The sequence below is a fragment of the Prionailurus viverrinus genome, unplaced genomic scaffold (assembly GCF_022837055.1).
Source record: "Prionailurus viverrinus isolate Anna unplaced genomic scaffold, UM_Priviv_1.0 scaffold_49, whole genome shotgun sequence".
In the NCBI taxonomy this organism is placed as follows: domain Eukaryota; kingdom Metazoa; phylum Chordata; class Mammalia; order Carnivora; family Felidae; genus Prionailurus; species Prionailurus viverrinus.
In genome coordinates, this window is record NW_025927612.1 from 381,511 (window position 1) to 402,520 (window position 21,010).

A 21,010-nucleotide genomic window follows, 5' to 3' on the forward strand; every position below is an offset into this window, starting at 1 on the left:
AATCCTATCCCGTTTTAACGCTGGCACTCTCACCAAGGATGCTATAGGCTTTGGAAGCACGACAGCTCTTGGTCGCATGGCCCCACTCCATGCATCACACACCTTAAGCAATATTCAATCCCAGGAACTGGATGCCAGTGACCCCTTTAGCATAGTCAAGGGAAGAAAAAGCATGACTACTCCCGCTCAATTTCAAAGGTGACAGGATCATCCCAAGATGAAGACCAATGGGACCGCAAAACTTTGTAATTCACCTGTAAAATAGAACGGCCCTCAAAAACATCCTATTTTTCCTGTCAAAGTGCCTACCCTACCCTGTCACTGGAGAAGCCTCCCATGGGTGCCGAACAAGAATATTTTCTCTGGCTCCCTCTCCCAACCCCAGGTGACCCTTTCCTCGACTGCCCACAGCAGAGGCAGCACTCAGCTGAAACATTCAATGAACTTTATTGAACAGAAACATTTGCTGAAACCATTGAAGAGAAGGAGGGACAACACAGAGAGGAACGCCGAGCAGCCACTACAGCCCACAGGTCACAGCCCCCCTCCTCTTGGGGTCCCAAATGAGGTGCCCCTGTTCCCCCCAACACCGTGGCCCCCCCGCCATAGCCTCCCTTCCTGAGGGCCCCACGATCGGCCTCTGGCCAGGATGATGGACGCTGGCCATGGCCCCTCACTCCAGGGCACTCTCCCCTCTGGCCGACATGCTGGGGCCTGGCCCTGCCCTATGGCCTGCACAGGACAGTCACAGGACGCTGCAAAACGCAGCATGGGGCACTCGGACAAGCCAAAGAAACTCAGTCACAAGTAACAAGAGAGTGGCACATCACAGCACGGTTTCCACGGAGACTCCCGCAGGCCACCTCTGTCCTTGGTCCAGTGCCTCCTTCCTGAGGTCGCGGGGTCAGCACCAGCCGTGCCTTCTTCTGTCCTTCCCGCCATCTCCTGGGACTGGGCTTCGACAGGTCTCCGGGGCGGGGTGGGGGCGGCTGCTCAGATAAGAACACACACACATCTCCACAAGAACAAGCAGCAGTTGGCCTAAACCTACACCGAGGAAGCATGGGCTGAGCTCACGACACCGCACGACAGCGAGCAGAGCCTGGGCTCGCACTGAAGCTCGTGCCACACACCCGGGGCTGAGAGGTGGCTGCTGCGTCAGGCCAGGACACCCGCCGCGGGCTCCTGCACACCTCAGGGCTCTGCACGGGAATGGTAACTAGGGTGCGTGTAGGGGGAGCTGGGGGTGCCACTTGACACGGGGGGGGGGGGTCGTCACTAAGTGGCCTACAGAGGCACAAGTGGGCTTCTCAGAGCGTGGAGTGACGTGCTCCACGGGTCAGTGAATGAGGGTCCCCCTCTTGGGCGGCCCGAGGGGCCGGCACCCTTGAGACGGCCCCTACCATCTCCCAGGCCAGTGTGGGTGGCACACATTTTCAGGTGCCCCTCACCTAGGCTAGGGCCAGCCACTCAGGGGTGCTTCCCAGGCTGGCTGCCTGGACTGGCAGGGTTTCGCGCTGGGGCTGGGGCTGGGGCTGGGGCTGGGGCTGGGGCTGGGGCTGGGGTGGAGCTGCCATGGGAGGGGGCACCTCTCCCTGCCCCACTCTGCATCAAGTATGGTCATCCTGGTCCGTTGGAAGGGCTGATGGTGGTGGCCAGGGTGCCTTGGGAAGATGGGGTCCTGGGAATTTGGGCTGGGTGGGTTGTTGCCTCCATGTGGGGAGAGGCTGCTGCCCTGGCGTGGCCTCCCCCTGCCTCCAGAGCGCTGCTGCCTGAGAGGAGAGGGGGCCCCTGGGCCTTCTGAGCCTATTTGCCCGAGGAGGACTTGGGGGGCCTCACCTCCCCAGCCCCGTCCTCGTTTCCCGACTCCTCTGGGATGGGCTTGGGCCCCTCCTCCAGGGGCTCCCCAGCCTCCTGGTCTCCTGCCTGGGCGAGGCCCTCCGGCTCACAGCCAGGACCTCCCGGGCCCTCCCTGGAAGCGCTGCCCATCAGCCCTTGCCTGAGCTAGGCCCGCAGAGGCGGGAGCATTTTCATCTTCCTGCGTGGCAGGGAAGATCTTGGGGGCCTCCTCAGGGACGAGGGCTGCCCTGGCGGCATCATGGGCTTCAGGAGCAGCCGTATCAGCTTCGGCACTGCCAGGAACGGCCTCACTGGCCCCTAGGTTGGCCGGGGCAGCCTGGGAAGCATCTTCCCTGGCTGGGGAGGCTTCGGCAACCTCTCCACTGGCCCGGGCAGCGGCCAGGCCTCCGGTGCCCACACGGGCCCCCTCTTCCACTTGCAAGTGCTCACTCCTAGCTGCGGTGGCCTCCCATGCCTCGGTCTCCTGAATGAGCCGCAGCATGCCCAGGAAGCCAGGTGGTCTCCTGTCCAGCCGCATCCTCCTCAGCTTGTTCTCGAGCATCTCGTTGGGGCGGGCCCGCATCAGCACCTGCTGGGCGCGCAACTGGTCCGCAACGTTGGGATGGATGGCCCCCTTCTCCACGGCCGACTGCAGCAGGCCTTCCAGGCGAATCACATAGACAAAGAGAGTCTCCTGGGGCCGCTGGCCACAGGTCAGGAACTTCAGCCGTGCGGTCGTGGGGGTGTCCTTCCTCCCAAACACCTGGACCAGCGCGGCCAGGCAATCCTGTGCAGGGACGTCAGGGTTTTCTGCCAGGAGGCCGCACACGAGATCCAGTGCGGGGCCACCCAAGCTCTCCATCAGCCTCCTCCTCCTCTCCCTTTCTGTGATGTGGCACCACAGGTACAGCATGTCGCTGGTGTGATCCAGCCAGCTCTCAAAGGACTCTTCTTCTCGGTGTGGCTCTTCCATTCCAGGAAAGGTTCTCAGTTTCATAGAGGCCCTGTTTTCCAGCACAGGCTGCCAGGCCGGGCTCCAAGGCTGGGTCCAGGATCTTCCCGCACCTATGGCTCCTGCCACACCCACAGCTCCTTCCTCACCTGCAGGTCCCGCCTCACCTGCAGCTCCTGCCACACTCACAGATCCTAACAAACCTGCAATTCCTGCGTCCCCAGCGGCTCCCTCCTCATCTGACTCTCCTGCTTCCTCTTCAGGCCCTGCCTGGCCCACAGCGGCTGCCCTGCCTCCAGTTCCTTCCTCACCTCCAGCCACTGCCCGGCCTCCAGCTCCTGCCTTGCCTCCAGTTCCGTCCTCACCTCCAGCTCCTGCCCCGCCTCCAGATCTTGCCTCACCTCCTGCCTGGCCTCCAGCTTCTGCCTGGCCTCCTTCCTCACCTCCAGCTGCTGCCCCGCCTCCAGCTCCTTCCTGGCCTCCAGCTTCTGCTTGGCCTCCTTCCTCACCTCCAGCTGCTGCCCCGCCTCCAGCTGCTGCCCCGCCTCCAGCTCCTTCCTGGCCTCCAGCTTCTGCCCTGTCTCCAGCTGCTGCCCCGCCTCCAGCCGCTGCCCCGCCTCCAGCTCCTTCCTTGCCTCCAGAAGCTGCCTTGCCTCCAGCTCCTGCCCCATCCCCAGCTCCTGCCTCGCCTGCCAGGGCAACCCCTGCTTGCCTCTGGGTCTGTGCAAGGAAATTGAGTGTATCCTCTGACTCTGATTCCGGGGCCTGGGGCAGGAAGACCACAGTCCAGGGTCCTCCCATGCCTGGTATTTGTCGGGGGATCACACTTCGGTTTAAATACTGAGCCATCTCCACCAAGGCGACCTTGGATCTGAACTCCTTTCTGAACACCTTGCCCAGCACTCGGTATCTGCCCAGGGGGTGGAGGGCAGCCTGCACGGCCTCCTGGAATTCCTGGTCCTCACAGTCGTCGGGAATGCCCAGGATGAGCAGCGAGCGCTGCTCATTCACGCCCATCCACCTGCACCAGTCACGCAGCACTGCCAGTGCCATCGCCATTGCTCACAACCTGAGGGTGGAGAGAAATGACTGGAGAGGGGCACAGACTGTCGCAGCGTGAGCCCCAGCCTGTGAGTGCAAAGGGGCGAAGGGTGTGTCCAGAGCACACAGCGCCCCCCCCCCCCCGCCACCGCACAGCCAAGCCCATCCTCCTCACACTGGTGGCCCCCTCTGCCTCTCCTCCTGTTTTGTTTGATTTTCCAAAAACTTTTTTAATACTATACTAACTTATTTACTAGATACAGAGCTGAGCTAGTCACCTTTTCTTTTTTTTTTTTCTGGCATCACCTTTAGGAATTGCTGTTTCTCCCGAGTAATATGTCAAGGTTTCAAACTTTTTATGTACATTTTTCCATAATATTCTCTCCCTTGTCTTTCTGATGTCTGTCTGATCTATAGGGATAGCCCTCTTTCATTCCTGATACTGGTAGTGTTCCCTTCCTTCTTTCTTGATTACACTCAACAGGGCTTTACCACTTTTGTTTCTCTTTTAAAAAAAATTTGGGGGGGGGGGCACCTGGGTGGCTCAGTCAGTTAAGCCTCCGACTTCGACTCAGGTCATGATCTCATGGTTTATGAGTTCAAGCCCCATATCGGGCTCTGTGCTGACAGATAGCTCAGAGGTGGGAGCCTGCTTCAGATTCTGTGTCTTCCTTGCTCTCTGCCCCTCCCCCATCCCTTCTCTCTCTCTCTCTCTCTCTCTCTCTCTCTCCCTCTTTCTCTCTCTCAAAAAAATTTTTTTTTTTAATTTTCTTTAGGTTTGGGGCACCTGGGTGGCTCAGTCGGTTAAGCGTCCAACTTCAGCTCAGGTCATGATCTCCTGGTTCACGAGTTTGAGCCTGGCGTCAGGCTGTGTGCTGACAGCTCTGAGCCTGGAGCCTGCTTCAGACTCTGTGTCTCCCTCTCTCTCTGCCTCTTCCCTGCTTGCGGTCAGTTTCCCTCCCTCTCTCTCTCTCTCTGTCTCTCTCTCTCTCTCTCTGTCTCAAATGAAAACATTAAATTATTTTTAAGCTTATTTACTAGTTTTTGAGAAAGAGAGAGCTAGGGAGTGTCAGAGAGAGAGGGAGAGAGAGAATCCCAAGCAGGCTCTGCACTGTCAGCACAGAGCCCATTGTGGGGCTTCAACTCACAAACCGTGTGATCATGACCTGAGCCAAAACCAAGAGTCGGACACTTAACCGGTGAGCCACCCAGGCTCCCCTTGTGTCTCTCTTAAAAACAGAAGCCGACATATGGCTTTGTTAAATGTCTCCATAATTTGCTTTCTAGTACTGATTTCTTTTCTTAGTTACAGCATTTTTTCAGCCAGCTAATTTTGCATTTACTTTATTCTTTTTACAGTTTCTTTGAATGCACCATTAGGTCATTGACTTTATGCCTTTCTTCTTTTCTAATATAAATATTTAGAACAATACATTTTCTTCTGATTGCTTCTTTAGCTGCCTCCCAATAATTTCAGTAAGTCGTGGGTTTATTATTCAGTTTGAAATATTTTCCAAGTTCCTTCGTGCTTTCTTCTTTGAGCCACGAATTTCCAAATATTTAAAAATACGTTACCGTTACTAATTTTAAATAAAACTCCCCTGTGACCAGACAACTTATTATGTAAAAACACAATCCGTTAAAACTCATAGAGACTTTTTTATGGCCCAACATATGATGTATCTGGGTGAATGTGCAAAGCACTTTTGTAAAGAATCTGTATTTTCTGTGGAGAACAAGGTCTTGCCCCTCCCACAGCTAGAATCCTTATTCCATCTCCCATCTCCGAGGCGACCCGGAGGCCCCCCCCCCACCGGTACCCCCCCCCCCAGAACCCCTCCCCCACGCACCCTGGGCCAGTCAGTGCAGTACCTTCCAGCCCATCCCCCTCCCCGCACCCAGGCTCACGGCAGGGTGGCAGCACCCATCTAGTCCCTGGAAGCAGGGCTCCCCGACACGCTTAGACATTAGCCTTCCTCTCCCACCTCCTCACAACCGGAGCTCTCTGTCCCCCCTCCCAACCGTTACCCCTCGCTCCCTTGCTCTCCACACCCTCAGCCAGTCACCCTCCCTTGTGGCCCTCCGAGTCGGAGTCGCGCACCCACCTTAGCCGTCCCCTCTAGCCTCCCCACACCGAGGAGTCCTCCCACCAGCGCCTGCCAGCAGGGACCCTTCCCCCCCACACACAGGCACACACCCCGAGCGGGCGCCCCCTTCTTGCCAGGGGCAGTTGGCGCCCTTCTTTCCCTGCTCCCCCTTCCGCCCCGCACAGCCCGGTAGCTTCCCCCCCCCCCCACGCCTCCCCAGTCCTAGGCTCCTCCCCATCCCCCCCACCTCAGCAGGGCGCTCTTCCCCCTCCCCTTCCGCCACTCCCAGTAGCCGTTAGTCCTCCCACCCAGTCTGAGCACCGGGCACCCTTCCTCTCCCGCACCCCCAACACCAGTGGTCAGGAGCTCTCTCCCCCTAGCCCCCGAAGCTAGCCGCCACCGCCCAGCGGCCAGCCCTGCCCTCTCACCACCCCACCAGGAAATCGTCCCCGCCACCGTCCTCCCCAGCGGTGCTCCCCTCAGGCCTCCAGCCTCTGGCACCAGGGAGCCCTCCTTACCTGCTCCTCACAAGCTTAGATATTAGCCCCACTGGAGTGCCCAACCAGACGCCCTTCAGCCAGCAGGCCTCCTCTCGGGCCTCCGACACTGTGGAATCTTTCCTTCCCTCGGCTGCCCCCGCCCCGCTCCCACACCGCCACGGGCGTCCGCGTTAGTTCTCCCCTCACCCGCAAGCATGCCCACCGTCCCCCGAACCTCCATTCGTGCCACGAGGCCTCTTTTCCGCCCAACGCCCGCCCACGAGCCCTCTATTCAGGCGACTGCCCCTCCCCCCATGAGCCCTCTATTCGGCCACGAGGCCTCTATTCCGCCCAACGCCCGCCCACGAGCCCTCTATTCTGCCCAACGCCCTCCCCCCATGAGCCCTCTATTCGGCCACTAGGCCTCTATTCCGGCCACAGCCCCCACACAAGGCCGCTATTCCGGACACCCCCCCCCCCAGCCCTCTTTTCTGGCCACGAGCCCTCTACTCCGGCCACCAGCGACCCCCCACAAGCCTTCTATTCGGGCCACGGGCCCCCCCCCCCCAGGAGCTCTCTATTCAGGCGAATGCCCCCCCCCCCCCCCACGAGCCTTCTATTCCGGCCATCCTCACCCACCTCGGCTCCCCGCCTGGGCACCCGCACCCGACGCAGCCGGGAACTCCGAAGCCCCGGCGCTAACACGGCCCGCGCCCACCCTCTTACCTTCTCCAGCTGGGGGACCGACCCCACGCTCCCACTCACAGGGGTCTGAAGAACTCGCCTCAGCCGCACAGCCGGGAACTGCGTGGCCGCCTCTCCCAAGCACTCGGTGCGAAGGCCACGCGGGCTTCCAGCTCTCCCAGAAGCCCCCAGGCCGAGAAGCTAGAAAGTTCTCGGCGACGCGCTCTTTACGGAGCAAATGATTGGACCAGGAGAGCACGTGAGGAGGCAAAATGTTACTGTAGCGACTGGGCCTCGCGAGCCGTGGGGGCTCGAGGTTCCAAGGCTCGGAGCCTGCAGAAGGCTCCCCGCCTTCACTTTGCACCCATACGACGGCCTACCGACAAGGCGGTGGCGTCGGAGGGACAGACCTGCAGACCCAGGGCTCATCGTGGCGAATCGGGCAGAGTTCCTTCAGAGGTGGCTTTCTATGGTGGTTGGTAAGGTCACAAACATATTCTCTATTTCTATTGATTTCGGATCTAGCTGTTTCAACTGCTGAGGCACACATGTTAAAATCTCCACCTATACTTGTGGGAAAGTCTGTTTTTCTCTGGATTCTGTCAACTTTTGTTTCATGTATTTGGCAGCCCTTTTATTGGCTGCAAGGACGTCTATCAGTTCTGTGTTCCTGATTAATTGATGCTTACATCATCATTACCTTTTATGTCGGGTGATAGTCTTTGCCTTTAAATATGTTTTGTCTAATTTAATAGAGCCATTCCCACTTTCTTAGGCTTACTATTTGCATGCTATATAATGTGGGATTCTCTCACTATCAACATATCGGAGTCTTTATTTTTATTATTTAAAAAAATGTTTTTTAATGTTTATTTATTTTTGAGACAGAGACAGAGCATGAACGGGGGAGGGGCGGGGAGAGAGGGAGACGCAGAATCCCAAGCAGGCTCCAGGCTCAGAGCTGTCAGCACAGAGCCCGACGCGTGGCTCGAACTCACGGACTGCGAGATCATGACCTGAGCCGAAGTCGGACGCCCAACCGAATGAGCCACCCAGGCGCCCCATATTTTCAAATTGCATCTCTTGTAGACAGCAAAATCCTCGCTCCTTCTTCATTCTGACAATCTGTGCCTTGCAGTTGCAGTGTTTAACCCGTTAACTTTGACTATACCTTTTGAACGGTTGGATTTAGGTGTGTCTTCTTACTGTCCGTCTCAGTCTGCTCATCAGGCTGCTGTGACAAAATACCACAGACTGGGTGGCTTATAAACAACAAAATATTTCTTTCTCACAGCTCTGGAGTCTAGAAAGGCCACGATCAAGGTCCTGGCAGATTCTGTGTCGGGTGAGAGCCCGCTTTCACAGTTAACAGACAGCCATCTTCTGCCCATGTCCACAGGAGTGGGTGAGGGACCTCTCCGGAGTCTCTCTTATGATGGATGGCACTAACCCCATTCAAGGGCTCCTCCCCACGACCTAATCACCTCCCAAAGTCACCTCCTAACTCGCTGCGATTGGGATTTAACATGTGAATTTGGGGGAGGGCACAAACATTCAGTCTGTAGCACTGTCTGTCCATCTATTTTTGTTCCTATGTTCCCCTTTTCCTGCCTGAGATAATGAATTATTTAAAATTCCACCGTAACTTATCTACGGCCTTTTTAGGCAGTTATCATTTTGCATTGTTTTTACAGTGGTCCCTCTACAGACTACAACGTATACCCTTAACTGTTCACTTGTCTACTTGAGGTTAGTGTTGTACCACTTTACGTAAACGTAAGAACCTTCCCACCATATAGATTCATTCACCCTCTACCTCATCCCTCATGCTGTAGTTGCCATATGTGTTACGTCTACCTCTATTATAAAGCCTACAATACACTAGTATAGTTTTTACTTGACATGGTCATAGGTATGATAAAGATATTGAGAGCAAATAAGTATTCTTCAATAGTTGCCTACATGTTTACCATTTCTGGCGTTCTTCATCTCTAACCAAAAAATCAAATTTTCCCTCCACTGTCATGTTTCTTTAGAAAGACTCCCTGGGGTGTCTGGGTGGCTCAGTCGGTTGGGCGTCCGACCTCAGCTCAGGTCATGATCTCACGGTTTCTGAGTTCAAGCCCCAAGTTCAAGGTGAACAAGGCACACATCCTCAATTTTGGGCCTTTCACATGGGGATTCCATTCACTGTGGCTGGGGACTCAGGGAGAGCACCAGCCTGGGTAGAAAAGCATGAGTCGCATTTTGGACATGTGAGTTGCACGCATCCAAGTGGCGATGTCTAGAATGCAGCTGGATAGAAGGGGCAGGGACTCTGAGGAGACGTCTGGGCTAGGGAAAGAGTAGGGCATTATGGAAAGCTCCAGGTGGCCCGGGGATGAGTCCACCTCTTAGACGTGTCTCACCTGCCCCTCCTCCCAAGTGTAGACATAGGCCTGGGGACGGGCCCCTAGTGGGAACAGGCAGTGGGGGGCGAGGTGCAGCTGGCTGCAGGTCGACCTCAGGCTGAGTAGCTGCCCTAGGCTGCTGGAAGGTGAGCCTCCCGTCCGCCAGGACACCTCGGAAAAGCTGGATAGCTCTCGCAGGTCCCTATGATTGGTGACCCTTCTGGCCACAGCCCCTGCCGCCCAAAGGAACGCCTGGAGACAGGACACTGCTGGCTGCTCTCCCAGCAGCCATTCGCCCTGACTTCTTTGCTCTGAGGACCCCCTTTTTTGTTTCAGTGTCTGTCCCTCCCTCACACAGCTCAGGGCATGATAACCCCCAATCCCCAAATCCAGAGGCAGGTCTGATTGGTCCACGGCCAGCGGCGCATGGCATTCCTAGGGCAACTAGTAGTGATCTGGGCAGCCCACCACCCAAAAGGCCCAGCAGGGTGGGAGGAGAGGACTCACATTCTGTGTGAGGAGGAGGGCTTCTCTTTCTTCGGGCAGGGTCAAGGAAGCACGTGGTCCCTACTGCTGCTGACAGACCTTCCCCAGAACACAGAGAGCAGCCTGACTCCGGAGCCAAGACTCGATGCTACCAGGAGGCTGGGTCGGGGCGCCTGGGGGGGCTCAGTCGGTTGCGCGTCCGACTTCAGCTCAGGTCATGATCTCGTGGTTCACGAGTTCGAGCCCCGCGTCGGCGTCGGCCTCTGTGCTGACAGCTCGGAGCCTGGAGTCTGCTTCGGATTCTGTGTCTCATTGTCTCTCTGCCCCTCGCCCACTTGTGCTCTGTCTCCCTCTGTCCCTCAAAAATAAATGTAAAAAAAAAAAAAATTAAGAAGGAGGCTGGCTCTTGGGGCAGTATAGCACCTAAGGACACAGAGTTGGGGGGGGGGGCATCAAGGGACAGTGGTAGGCACATTGGGAGTGTCAGTGAAGGGACGGGGTGGCCATACTGGAAGGGACAGTTGAGGGACCGTGGTGGCCACACTGAGGAAGGACAGCAAAGGAAAAGTGTTGGCTCCCCTCTGGGAGATTCAGCGGCCAGAGCAGCAATGCCATCATGGGCAAAGCCCCAGCTCCAGCCTGAGCTTCAAGCCCACAAAGGCCAAGGTGGGCTGTTTGGAAGGGAGGGTTTTGCTCCCTCCTGGCACCCAAGCCCGACGCCACTGCCCCCACCATCCTCGCTACGAGCGCCCCATCAAACCTCAGGGACCCCAAGGGTATGAGGACTGGCCCCCCATGTGACATAACATCTCCCCCCGCACGAGCCACTCAGTGTTCTGACCCTCGCACCAGGTAAGGAGCAGCCTCCGTGACCCGGCACGCTGACTGCCACGCGCATTCCCAGCTACCGCACACCCCAGGGCCCCCACCCCCCCGCCCGTCTCCCAGCAGGACGGTTTGGACCGCCCCCTCCTCCACCCGCAGGCTCCGCTCCATCCATGCCACCTTCACCACAGGGGTGCGCAGGTGCGGGGACCTGCATAGAAACAGCTTGTGCTGTCCATCTGTGCACAAACCAGCTCACCTCCCATGTCAATCCCGGGCTCTGTCTGTCACCCTCAGTTGGTGTCAAGGCTCTGCACGGGCCCCGCACCGACTTCCTCCATGGGAGGAATGGGCTGGCAGAGCAGGTCGGCCACAGCGTAGGTGGCATGGGGGGCACGGGTGGCGTCCTCCCGCAGGCACCACCCCAGGCCAGCCACCTGCGACTTTGTCCCACGGCCTCCTCGGGCCTGGCCTCCCTGCACCTGGCTCAGACCCCACCCTCCCCAGCGAGAGGTTCACTCACTTCCACTGATGACTTAGATTCCCCTGGACTCCTTCTTCAGTCCCCTTCCCCACTGGGGTCCCTGGGACCTGCTGCCCTCAGGGCACCATCCCCTGCCTGCAGTGGGCGAGGCTGCCTCTCTCCAGGAAGGTTCACCCTCCTCCCACAATGAAGGGAGGCACATGGGAGGAGAGAGGGAGCAGGACGGCCCTGTGCCGATCGCTGTTGGAGCCGACCGGGGCATCCACAGACTTCTGTCCTATTACGCTCTCCGGGCTCGGCGTGTGTTTGAAATTCTTGGGAATAAAAAACTTGAAAAAAGGCTAGAAGGGAAATTTCCCTCCTGCTACAACGGTGGGCTTATCAGTTTCTCTTCGTAGGTCTATCACCTCTGCTTTAGGCATTCTGACGCTGTCCAGGCTAAGTGTAGTAATGCCACCACCGCCGACGTGAGAAGCCCAAACGGTCGAACACAATGACACATCGTCTCTCTTTTCTTTGTTTTCACAGCCCTGTTACAACCATTCCACAGTGGGTGCTGGCACGCACTCCTAGAACCTGCTCCTGGCCTGCGGCTCTCACGCCCATCCTTCCATAAAGGTTGAATGTTCCGGGCCAAAGGGGCTACCTTCCCTGAGTCTGTCCCACCCTCCGCCATCCAATGACTGCCAGCTGATGTGGGGCGGAAAGGCCCAGTCCCTTTCCCTCAGCAGGCTCAGCCCGTTCCCTGGGATGTGGGTTTTCTGGGGCTGCTGCCGTGAGTTGCCACAAGCCAGGTGGCTTAAACTTCTAGGAGTGCACGCCCTCGTGGCTCTGGGGGCCGGAAGGCCAAACTTAAGGGTGTTAATAGGGCTGCGCTCCTTCCAAAAGCTGGGAGCAGGGGAGCGTCTTTCTTGCCTCTCCGGGTCTCGCAGGGCTCTCAGCATTCCTGGACTGGTGGCCGCACGCCTCCATCCTCTGTCTACGCCTCCGTGCGGGCTTCTCTCCGTGTGTCTCTTCTGTCTCTCACAAGGACCCGTGTCATTGGATTTAGGGCACACCTGGAGAACCCAGGATGACCTCCAGATTCTTAACTTCATCACACCTGCAAAGACCCTTTTTCCAAAAAAGGTCACAGTCACAGGTTCCAGGAGTTAGGATGCGACACATCTTTTCAGGGGCCACCGTACACCCAACTAGACCTCAAGAGCCCAGGCCCAGGCCTGCCCAGCCAGTCTCCCCGGGGGAGGGTCAGAGCCCGCAGCGAAGGACCACAGGGGACTCTTCTGCCTCTGTTCCGGGGAAGGGCCCCCAAAGCTGTGTTGCCCTTGGCCTCTTGCGAGGCCTGCTCCCTGCAGCCAGAAGTACCCTGAGTGAGTGTCCCAGCTCTCCCCCTGAGCCAGGGGCAAGTAGCTGAAGGCCTCTGGCTGCAGACCAAGGCTCTCCTGGCCAGGGCCTAGGGCCATCTGAAAACAAGAGATGCCCGAGCTCTGTTTTTGTGAGGAGGGGTACAGCTCAGAGGCAGAAAGGGTGCCCACCTCATACTCACTTCCCAGCCCCCCCCCCCCCGCCCCGGCGGGGGGGGGGGGTGGAGGGGGGGGTTAGGGGGGTGCTGGGTGGGTGAGACACGCAGTTCGCCGGTTCTTCCTCTTGCTTTTCTTTGCCAGCCTCTTTCATAGTCCTGACCTCAAGTAACCCATTATCAGTGGAGCATGCGTGGGGAGTCAGCCCTGGATTCCAATCCTGGCTCTGCCACGTGGACGGTGACCTGTCGGAAAATGGAGACCCCGGTGCCCAACCTGCAGCCCAGCTCAATGGTCACGAAAAGGTCTGGGGGGCAGGGGCGGCAGATGGAAAACAGGTGTGGCTCTTTCCTTCATCTGTCTGCGCACGGACTTCCCCAAGGTCCCCCCTCAGTGCACCCCCTTTTCTCCTCTTTGCCCTCCTGGCTTAAGTGCATTGGTCTCTTACTGGGTGCCCCCACAGCGTCCCATGGATCCCAGATGGATGAACAGATGACTGGATGGACTCAAAACCCCCGGGGTCTGACCCACGGGAGGTGCTTGGCCAATGCCGCCCCTCCCCTGGCCCCTTGGCGGGGCGGGACACGGCGGGCCGGCCACTGCTACTCAAGTCCTGGATGCAGCCCAGATGGGAAGCAGAAGTGCCCCGGGGTGCCCTGGCAATCAGGCCAGATCCCCCGTGGGGCGCGCTGGGACCGGCACGGGGCCCAGCCGCCCTCCCGCTGCGACGCGCATGCTCCATGTCCCCCACCCGCCGCGCCTGGTTCCCACGCCGCCGCCGCCGCCGCCGCCGCCCCGGCCCCGCCCGCTCCCCGCCCGCTCCCCGCCCGCTCCCCGCCCGCCTCCCGGCCCTGCTCCTGGCTCTAGACAGAGGAGGACGGACAGCCTCGCAGAACGCGCCTCCTGAGAGCGGCGCCCAGGGACCAGGTCGAGACCGGGCGGGGAATCCCGCCATCTCCTGGGGCCGCTGTCCCCGAGGGCTTCTCGGAGGCGGCTTCTCGGAGGCCTTGGGCCTGCCGGGGGTGGGGGTTAGGACCGACAGCCCGGCAGCGGCCCGCGGAGCCCCAGTGTGCCGGCCTGGCAGGGCTGTGGCGGCCCAGAGCGGGACCCTGCGGAGGCGGGGGGGTGGGGGGGGGCGCGTCTCGGCAGGCAGGTGGCCATGGGGCGAGGGAGAGGACCCCTGGAAAGCAGCCTATGTTTATTGACTGCGATTCGCCTCTGATCCTGGAGCTGGCAAGGGAGCCCCCGGCGGGTAAGTTTGGATTTTGCGCCCGTGTGTGTGGGTGCGCTGGGCAGGCCGGCAATTCGAGGTGGCGGCACTCCTGCCCAGGGGCACCTGGCGAACTCAGCAGGCACAGGTGGTAAGGGTCCCAGACGTGTCCTGGCCGCTAGCTATCAAGGGGGCGGCGGGGGGGGGGGGGCGGTGGTGCCCCCCTTTGGTGAGACCGTTGGTGGTGAGGAGCTCCCCAGAAGAAGGTGTAGGAAGAGGAAGCCAGGGGTGGGATGGAGGGCCTGCAAGATCAAGAGAGGGAGGGAGCGAGCTGAGCGGGGAAGGAGCTCCAGCAGTCCTCCAGTCCCACAGACGTGTGCCTGGCAGCCCCTGCGGGCCAGGCCCCTGCAGGCATTGGCGATATGGCAGGGAAGAAAATGGCAAAACTCGCCCCACGTGGGTCCAGGCCTAGTGGCAGGGCGCACACGACAGGACAGCCAACATCTTAAATGAAGGATGCTAGAGTGTGTTCATCGGTGGTAAGTGCCCTGGGGAAACTAGAGCAGAGGGAAGGAGGTGAGGGGTTGGGTCGCAAGTCTGAGTAGATGAGGGTATTTCAGAAAACCTTGAAGGAGATGAGAGCGTGTACCGGACGGAGGGAACAACCAGTGCAAAGGGCCTGAGGTATGAGTGGACTGGTGTGTGGAAGGGAATGCGCAGAGGACGGTGTGGCAGGAGCAGAGGGAGCAAGCAGGTGGGAGGGGGGCAGGGCGAGGCCAGGAGGGGCCACATGGGTCTACTCTGAGTCAGATGGGCACCCCGGGGAGGGCCGTGAGCAGGCAAGGACAGAACCCCATTAGGAGGTGGCCCTGTTTACCATCAGTTCAGCCTCTGCCCCTCCCCCGCCCCCCACCGCCCAGGACAGGGGAGACCCCAGTTGCAAGGCTGATCCTCAGATGATCCTTAGAGGGCTTTGTTGGGTGGAGCAGCGTGGAAGGCCCTGGGGTGACCTGCGGCCTCCCTAGGCCCAGGGCCCTGGGGCCGACCCCCCCAGCGGGCTGCAAGCGCTGAGGTCCCCAGGGAAGGCTGCCGGAGCCAGGAGGAGGCAGCCGGGGTCTGGAAGTGCCAGGCCTCAGAGGAAGTCCGCCAGGAAGGAAGAAGCCTGACTGCAAGAGGCCTGGCGCCACTCCTCCTCACAGATGAAGAAGCCCCAGTTCCTGATCCCAGTTCCTGTGTGGGGTCGCCTCCTGCCTTTCCTGGGGTTTGTTTTCTGTGTTCTTTTCCTGGGGAAATAGCCCCATCTCCTGGTCTTCTGTAGGCACCAGCACGGAAGCCCACTGGCTGCCTCTTTTTTTTTTTTTTTTTTTTTTTCTTTAATTTTGTTTAAATCTTTCTCTATTTTTGAGAGGGACAGAGAGCCACAGAGCGCAAGCAGGGGAGGGACACAGAGAGAGGGAGGCACAGAATCCCAAGCAGGCTCCTGGCTCCGAGCTGTCAGCACAGAGCCCGAGGCGGGGCTCGAACTCACGAACCGAACCGTGAGATCATGACCTGAGCCCAAGTCGGAGGCTTAACCGACTGAGCCACCCGGGTGCCCCTCCCTTTTCATTTTGAACACCGGCAAGCAAACAGACGAAATCGAGAGGACAGTCTAAGGCAGCGCAGGTGCCCACCCCCCGGGGCTAGCGGCGGCCTCCAGCTTGCCTTGTTTGCTTGTTTCTCTCTTTCTCGGTTTCTCCTTCCCTTTGTCCTTCTATCCTTCGCTCCCTGCTTTTCTCGCTCTCTCGCTCTCTCTTTCTCTCTCTCCTTTTCCCTTTCCTTTGTTTTTGCTGAAGTAGTTTACAGGAAGCGTGCATACCATTTTCTCCCTACGTGCTTCAAGAAGGAAGGACATTTCCTCCCATGACCCAGGGCCGTTATCCATCCAACCCATGCCCGGCGCGGGCTCCTGCTGTCGTCTGAGAGCCGCTGCACAGTCACCCTCCAGGCCCCCACTGCCTTTGACTCCTCTTTCCTTCACGCCAGCATCTCATCAAGGACTTCGTTACGCTTGACCATTGGCCGTCTGGTTATCTTTTCATCTGAAGCAGCCTCTCTCCCCGGCCTCGTCTTTTCCCCCTGGCGCTGAGACACGCAGGGGACCGACCGGGAACAGCCCACCTTCTAGATTGGGCCGGTTGCTCCCTTGTAGCTAGTGTCTTTAAGTGGTCCCTCTGTCCCCAGTATCCTTTATAAACCGGGTGTGGGGGCACAAGGCTGCACTAGAATTGGGTCCAGCTTTGGCAAGAGCCTTGTGCCCTCCCTGGGGTGGCATCGTCACAGGAGGCGTGTCCGACCTGTGTCCAGCAGCCGTTCGCTTAGCTTTCTGTCTCGGGACCAGCGGTAAGCAGGGGAAGACATCTTGACATCGTGCGGCTATCCACGCCTCCTAGGCCTGTCACCCGGCGGTTTTCGCGTCCACTCCGCCTTAAGGGATTCTTTCCATCTGATTAACGTAAATGTCTTCATCAGACACATGAGTTTATTTCTTCTGGGCTAGTGTTGGTTGACAGCTCGTCACTGGCGATAAGGGACCTTGCGGCAATTTAAATGCTCCGGGACCCCGTCCCCCCATCCTCTCTCCTGTAGCATGAATAAGCTGGAGTCACCCACGCAGCAAAAGCATCCTGGGCCCGCTCCCCACCAGCCACTGCCTGGCTCTTCCGCTTCCCCACCGGGGAATTGCACATTCTGGCCTCCAGCTGGGTGCGGAGCACATCCTTGGAGCAAACTTTCTTTGGCCCCGCTGTTTCCTGGCACTGAGAGCCGGTGCGGAGGAATCAGACACTGCCCGCTCTGTCCCTGACAGACGCTTCCTGCCCTTGGTGTGAGCCCCCGCTGCCTCCTGTCCCCAAGGCGCACACGTGGTCTCTCCCCTTTTGCACCCCCACCCCGGCCCCAGTCTCAGCCCCGGGACCGCCCGGCTTGGGCCCACCCAAGGGCCAGATATGAGCCATGCCTTTAGCCTGCTACTCTCTTTGCTCACCCGCAGCCTTCGGCTCTCAGCCTGAACGTGACTCCTTCAGAGAGCACCCCTCCCCTAGCTATCGTGGCTCCCTCCATAGTGCGTTTCGCTAGCCTGGTCTTCCTCTGTTCCTTGACACTGAGGTTGTTTACAGGTGGAGTGGTATGTGTGTGTTGGGAGTTTTTCTGTAAGGACCCTGACCTGAGAGGAAAAGGGGTCAGCAGTGGAGCTTCCGGGGATGGCTGGAAAGTCGGGGTGCAGGGGTCCTGCCCCCATGGGAAGAAAGGAATGAGAAAGAGGAAGCCAAGGCTCACCGGAGGTGGGCAGGACTCCCTGTCTGGCGGCCCACCGCCCAGGTGAGGGGAGAGGGCGGCAGCTCGGTCTGGGAAAGTGTTATGGGTTGGATTGTGTCCCCCAAGAGAGATGTGTTCGAGTCTTGCCCGCCAGCAGCTGTGACTGGGACCTAACCTGGATGAGGTGGTGCTGGACTAGGGCGGGCCTCATCTCGCACTTGGCTTTTGCCAATCCCCTTAGCTTGTTTGTACCCCCGCGATGGCAGCCATTCTCTTGAAGGCCGGACCCAAGGTGAGCGGGGCTCCCTGACCGTCTCCGTCCGCCCCCTCATCATGCCCCAGCCTCACAGCTCTGGCAACCCCGAGTCTCCCCTTAGCTGCTGAGTTCTCTGGGTCCCCACCCCCACCCCCACCCCCACCCCCACCCCCACCCCATGTTTGGTTGCCGCCCGCCCATCCTGCGACCCATGGGGCTGAATTCCCCTGCAGCCCTGGGAATTTCTCACTTTAGGTGCCGGTATCGTTTGAAGACGTGCCCGTGTACTTCATCAAGACAGGATGGAAGCTTCTGGACCTCAGTCAAAGGATCCTCTCTACAAGAGAGTGTTGCTGGAGAACTACCGCCATTTGGTGTCACTGGGTAAGGACCTCACACCCACGTCCAGTCGCCGCTACTGGATCTCTGAACGGAATCGCTTGTTGGTTACCGTAAGCCCGAGAATACGTGCATTGACCCCTAAGTGGTAACCGCACGGGCCCCCATCGTAGTACTTTTGCATAGAAAGTCGTGGGTTGACTAGACCTCTTCTACCCAAAAGGTGGACGCACGTTATCCTTGAATGTGTACGTGCGCTCTTTGAGACTTCATTTATTTTTATCAAGGCTGCACTGTACAGAGTTTACCAGTTTCTGTTCCTTGAGCCAAGCCAGGCCAAGAGGCCCAGGAGAAGAAGAGCGTTTGGTTTTGCAGCCTGAATCAATCCAGAAAGGAGCTGGGGTGCCCCCCCCCCCGCTGCAACTCACTGCAACTCACTGCGACTCACTGCGACTCACTGCGACCCACTGCCTGCAGGGCTGCAGGGGGCCTGTTTCCTCCATTTCTTCTCTCCAGATTTAAACTCTATAATCTAACCACACACAGGGAGACTACTTTCTTCCCCTTGGTTCTTTCTGACCCTCACTGGGCAGATGCAAGGTTCACAGCGCAGTTCTGGAATCGTCAGTCGATGCCACATGTCCCAGCAGCCTCCTGACCTCCCTGCAGGCCAAGGAATAACACCGTTATCCTGCTGGCCCCAATCACCACCTACTTGGGGCTCCGCGTGCCCACCTGGCCCCCATGCATCCAAAGTCCATGCATCCAGAGTCCATGGCGGTGCCCATGTTGCTGCTCAACCTCGTAGACCAGCTGGGGGAGGCGGACGAGGAGCTGGCGGGCAACTACGCGGAGCTGGGGGACTGGTGCGCCCAGAGGATCCTGCAGCATGTTCAGGTTGGGGACGTGTCCGGGGGACGGGAGGCGGATGCTGGCCACCAGGACGGGTCTCGGGGGGCTGGGGAGCGGGGGACCCCCGCTCCCCACCCCCTGCAGCACCTCCTTGGCTCACGCCCCACCACCGCCACCCCAGCTGGGCGCCGATGGTCCCCTTTACGGATGGGGAGACACGGAGGCCGGGGAAGCGCAGGACCCTACACCCTGGGGAAGGACGAGGGCCCAGGAGAGCTCCGGAGGGAGGGGCCAAGGGCAGGAGGGAGGGTGTCGGAGCCCCTGGCGTGTTAGAGGGAGCAGGAGACCCGGCCAGATCCAAGTCTTTCCAGGCCTCTGTGTGTTCCAGGACAGCCACTTTGGTGGTGGTAGCAGGATATCCTGCTTGGAGATGGTCGGACTTGGCAGGTGCCTGGAGGATGAACTTCAGAAAGGTGTGGGAGATGCATTTGGCCAACTGTCACTATCAGGGAGTGAACTTCTCAAATTCAAGAAGAATTTGGAACTCTGTCTCCGAATGCTACTGTTATTATAATTTTGTCGTCCACTTTCACCCTCCGACTGTCAGGGTCGGCCTTCCTCGACAGGGGCCATGGTCTCAGCTGCCGGCACCTGTTTCTCGGGTTCCCGCGCCATGTGCTCTCAGGCTTTACAACGGCAGCTGCATGATGCCTAACGCTTTTCAAGCAGCCCACTGGACTTCGGAAGAAAAGTTTCAGTAGCATGTCTTCCAGAAGGAACTTGGTACCTAGGATAAACAGTTTGGTCAAATCTCAGAAAATCTTTGTGTTTAGTTACTATAGCAGTCCTTGTGACAGCAACTATTTCCCTAAAGCACGTTATAAAGTCTGGTGTGAAGGGTATTTAGTCGAGATCAAATGTGTTTTAAGAGCCTTGTTTTTCCCTGAAACTTGGTTCCTTTCTTCATGTGGTACATTCTTTATTATTTCAAGATCAGAGATGATTTATCAAAGAAACAGTTGTATACAAGTTGGGAGATAGTTCCTCCTGGAAGTTCTGCTTTATTTCATCCTGGCAAAAATGAGAATTCTCCATAGGACTTTTTCCGAAAACACTCACGGCCTACGTGGAATCAAACAACTGAATGATGCATCCCATTCTGAAAGTCATTCTACTCAGTGCTACGATGGGGTCCTCAGGGAAGTGGAGGGTCCCGGAGCAGCTGAGTGAAACTGAGGGCAGGAGCGAGGGGGCCAGAAACCGAGGGCACGTTAAAAAGCAGGAAACCTGGGGCGCCTGGGTGGCGCAGTCGGTTGGGCGTCCGACTTCAGCCAGGTCACGATCTCGCGGTCCGTGAGTTCGAGCCCCGCGTCGGGCTCTGGGCTGATGGCTCGGAGCCTGGAGCCTGCTTCCGATTCTGTGTCTCCCTCTCTCTCTGCCCCTCCCCCGTTCATGCTCTGTCTCTCTCTGTCCCAAAAATAAATAAACGTTGAAAAAAAATTAAAAAATAAAAAAATAAAAAAAAATAAAAAGCAGGAAACCCAAACCACTATGCGAGTCTACCAAACCAGCGAGTGAGGAATTATTCTGTGTCATATTCTTATTAACGACACATAAACACTCTCTATTTTATATGCTTTTAAATTTATTGTTAAATACACAAGCAAAACATGAATATAATTCTCATTTTAAAATATTAAACAAATAGGAATAAAATAAAAGCTCCTTTTAGCCATTCTCTAGGCCCCTCTCAATTCCCCCTTCCCCGGAAGATCCTTCCCGACATTTCCTGCATGTTTACATGCATATATGTACGGACACACTGGAGAGTTTCTCATACTCTATGCTTATTCTGCAACTTGCCCTCTCTCCCAAGTCCCCCTTTCCCAGAAGATCCATAAGGAAGCGTGCCTGGGAGAGAGTTTTTAATTATAGCTCTGTACTCCACAGCATGGATATAGCAGACTTTGTTCCCAGCTTCCCCTCCTCGGTGCACATTTAGGGGTCCTGCGGGGTTTCGCTGATGGGCACAATGCCGCATGGACACTCTTGCCCCATCACACACACACACACACACGCGCGCGCGCGCGCGCGTGCGAACACTGCTGTAAGATTGAGTCAGGGAGGGCAGCGCTAGATGGCTCCAACCAAGAGACCACCAATGATGCAGCTAGTGGCTTACAGAAGACTGAACATTGTTACTCGCTCTCATAAGGGTCAGCCGAGCACTCCAGGTTGAAGGGACATCTCTGTTCCACGCCGTCACTCA

General features: G+C 57.9%; 2 protein-coding genes across 28 annotated transcripts; one reads left to right on the plus strand and one right to left on the minus strand.

Annotated features, from left to right (window-relative positions):
• Positions 1 to 431: 431 nt before the first annotated feature.
• Positions 432 to 7,249, minus strand: LOC125159382 (paraneoplastic antigen Ma6E-like). Its single transcript, XM_047847725.1, has 4 exons — positions 7,125 to 7,249; positions 3,410 to 3,860; positions 2,000 to 3,199; positions 432 to 989 (listed from the first exon to the last, which is right to left on the minus strand). Exons 2-4 carry the CDS (start codon positions 3,848 to 3,850, stop codon positions 798 to 800), a joined length of 1,833 nt encoding a protein of 610 aa, XP_047703681.1. The 5' UTR covers positions 3,851 to 3,860; positions 7,125 to 7,249; the 3' UTR covers positions 432 to 797.
• A 5,684-nt stretch (positions 7,250 to 12,933) lies between these two features.
• Positions 12,934 to 20,150, plus strand: LOC125159333 (translation initiation factor IF-2-like). 27 transcript variants are annotated; one of them, XM_047847558.1, is made up of 6 exons: positions 13,608 to 14,536; positions 14,618 to 14,681; positions 15,023 to 15,258; positions 15,836 to 17,586; positions 17,806 to 17,934; positions 18,540 to 20,150. In XM_047847558.1, the coding sequence occupies exons 4-6, from the start codon at positions 17,554 to 17,556 to the stop codon at positions 19,500 to 19,502; spliced, it is 1,125 nt and encodes a 374-aa protein (XP_047703514.1). In that variant the 5' UTR covers positions 13,608 to 14,536; positions 14,618 to 14,681; positions 15,023 to 15,258; positions 15,836 to 17,553; the 3' UTR covers positions 19,503 to 20,150. The 27 variants fall into 27 exon arrangements, 23 of the variants coding, with proteins under 23 accessions (XP_047703526.1, XP_047703527.1, XP_047703525.1 ...); XM_047847560.1 differs by having other exon boundaries at positions 13,608 to 14,039; XR_007149754.1 differs by lacking the exons at positions 14,618 to 14,681; positions 15,023 to 15,258 and having other exon boundaries at positions 12,934 to 13,714; positions 17,156 to 17,357; positions 18,177 to 18,786; positions 19,113 to 20,150.
• Positions 20,151 to 21,010: the final 860 nt, after the last annotated feature.

What these genes read in the sequence shown, in the direction of transcription:
- LOC125159333 (XM_047847551.1), top strand. Translation starts at nt 17,554, where the DNA reads ATGGCAGCCATTCTCTTGAAGGCCGGACCCAAG. An exon ending in TCTTGAAGGCCGGACCCAAG is followed by an intron (nt 17,587 to 17,805) that starts GTGAGCGGGGCT and finishes TTCTCACTTTAG; the next exon opens with GTGCCGGTATCGTTTGAAGA. An exon ending in CCGCCATTTGGTGTCACTGG is followed by an intron (nt 17,935 to 18,539) that starts GTAAGGACCTCA and finishes ATGTCCCAGCAG; the next exon opens with CCTCCTGACCTCCCTGCAGG.
- LOC125159382 (XM_047847725.1), bottom strand. Translation starts at nt 3,850, where the DNA reads ATGGCGATGGCACTGGCAGTGCTGCGTGACTGGTGCAGGTGGATGGGC. An exon ending in GAGGCAAGGAAGGAGCTGGA is followed by an intron (nt 3,200 to 3,409) that starts GGCGGGGCAGCG and finishes GCTGGAGGCCAG; the next exon opens with GCAGGAGGTGAGGCAAGATC. An exon ending in CCTCTGCGGGCCTAGCTCAG is followed by an intron (nt 990 to 1,999) that starts GCAAGGGCTGAT and finishes TTATCTGAGCAG; the next exon opens with CCGCCCCCACCCCGCCCCGG.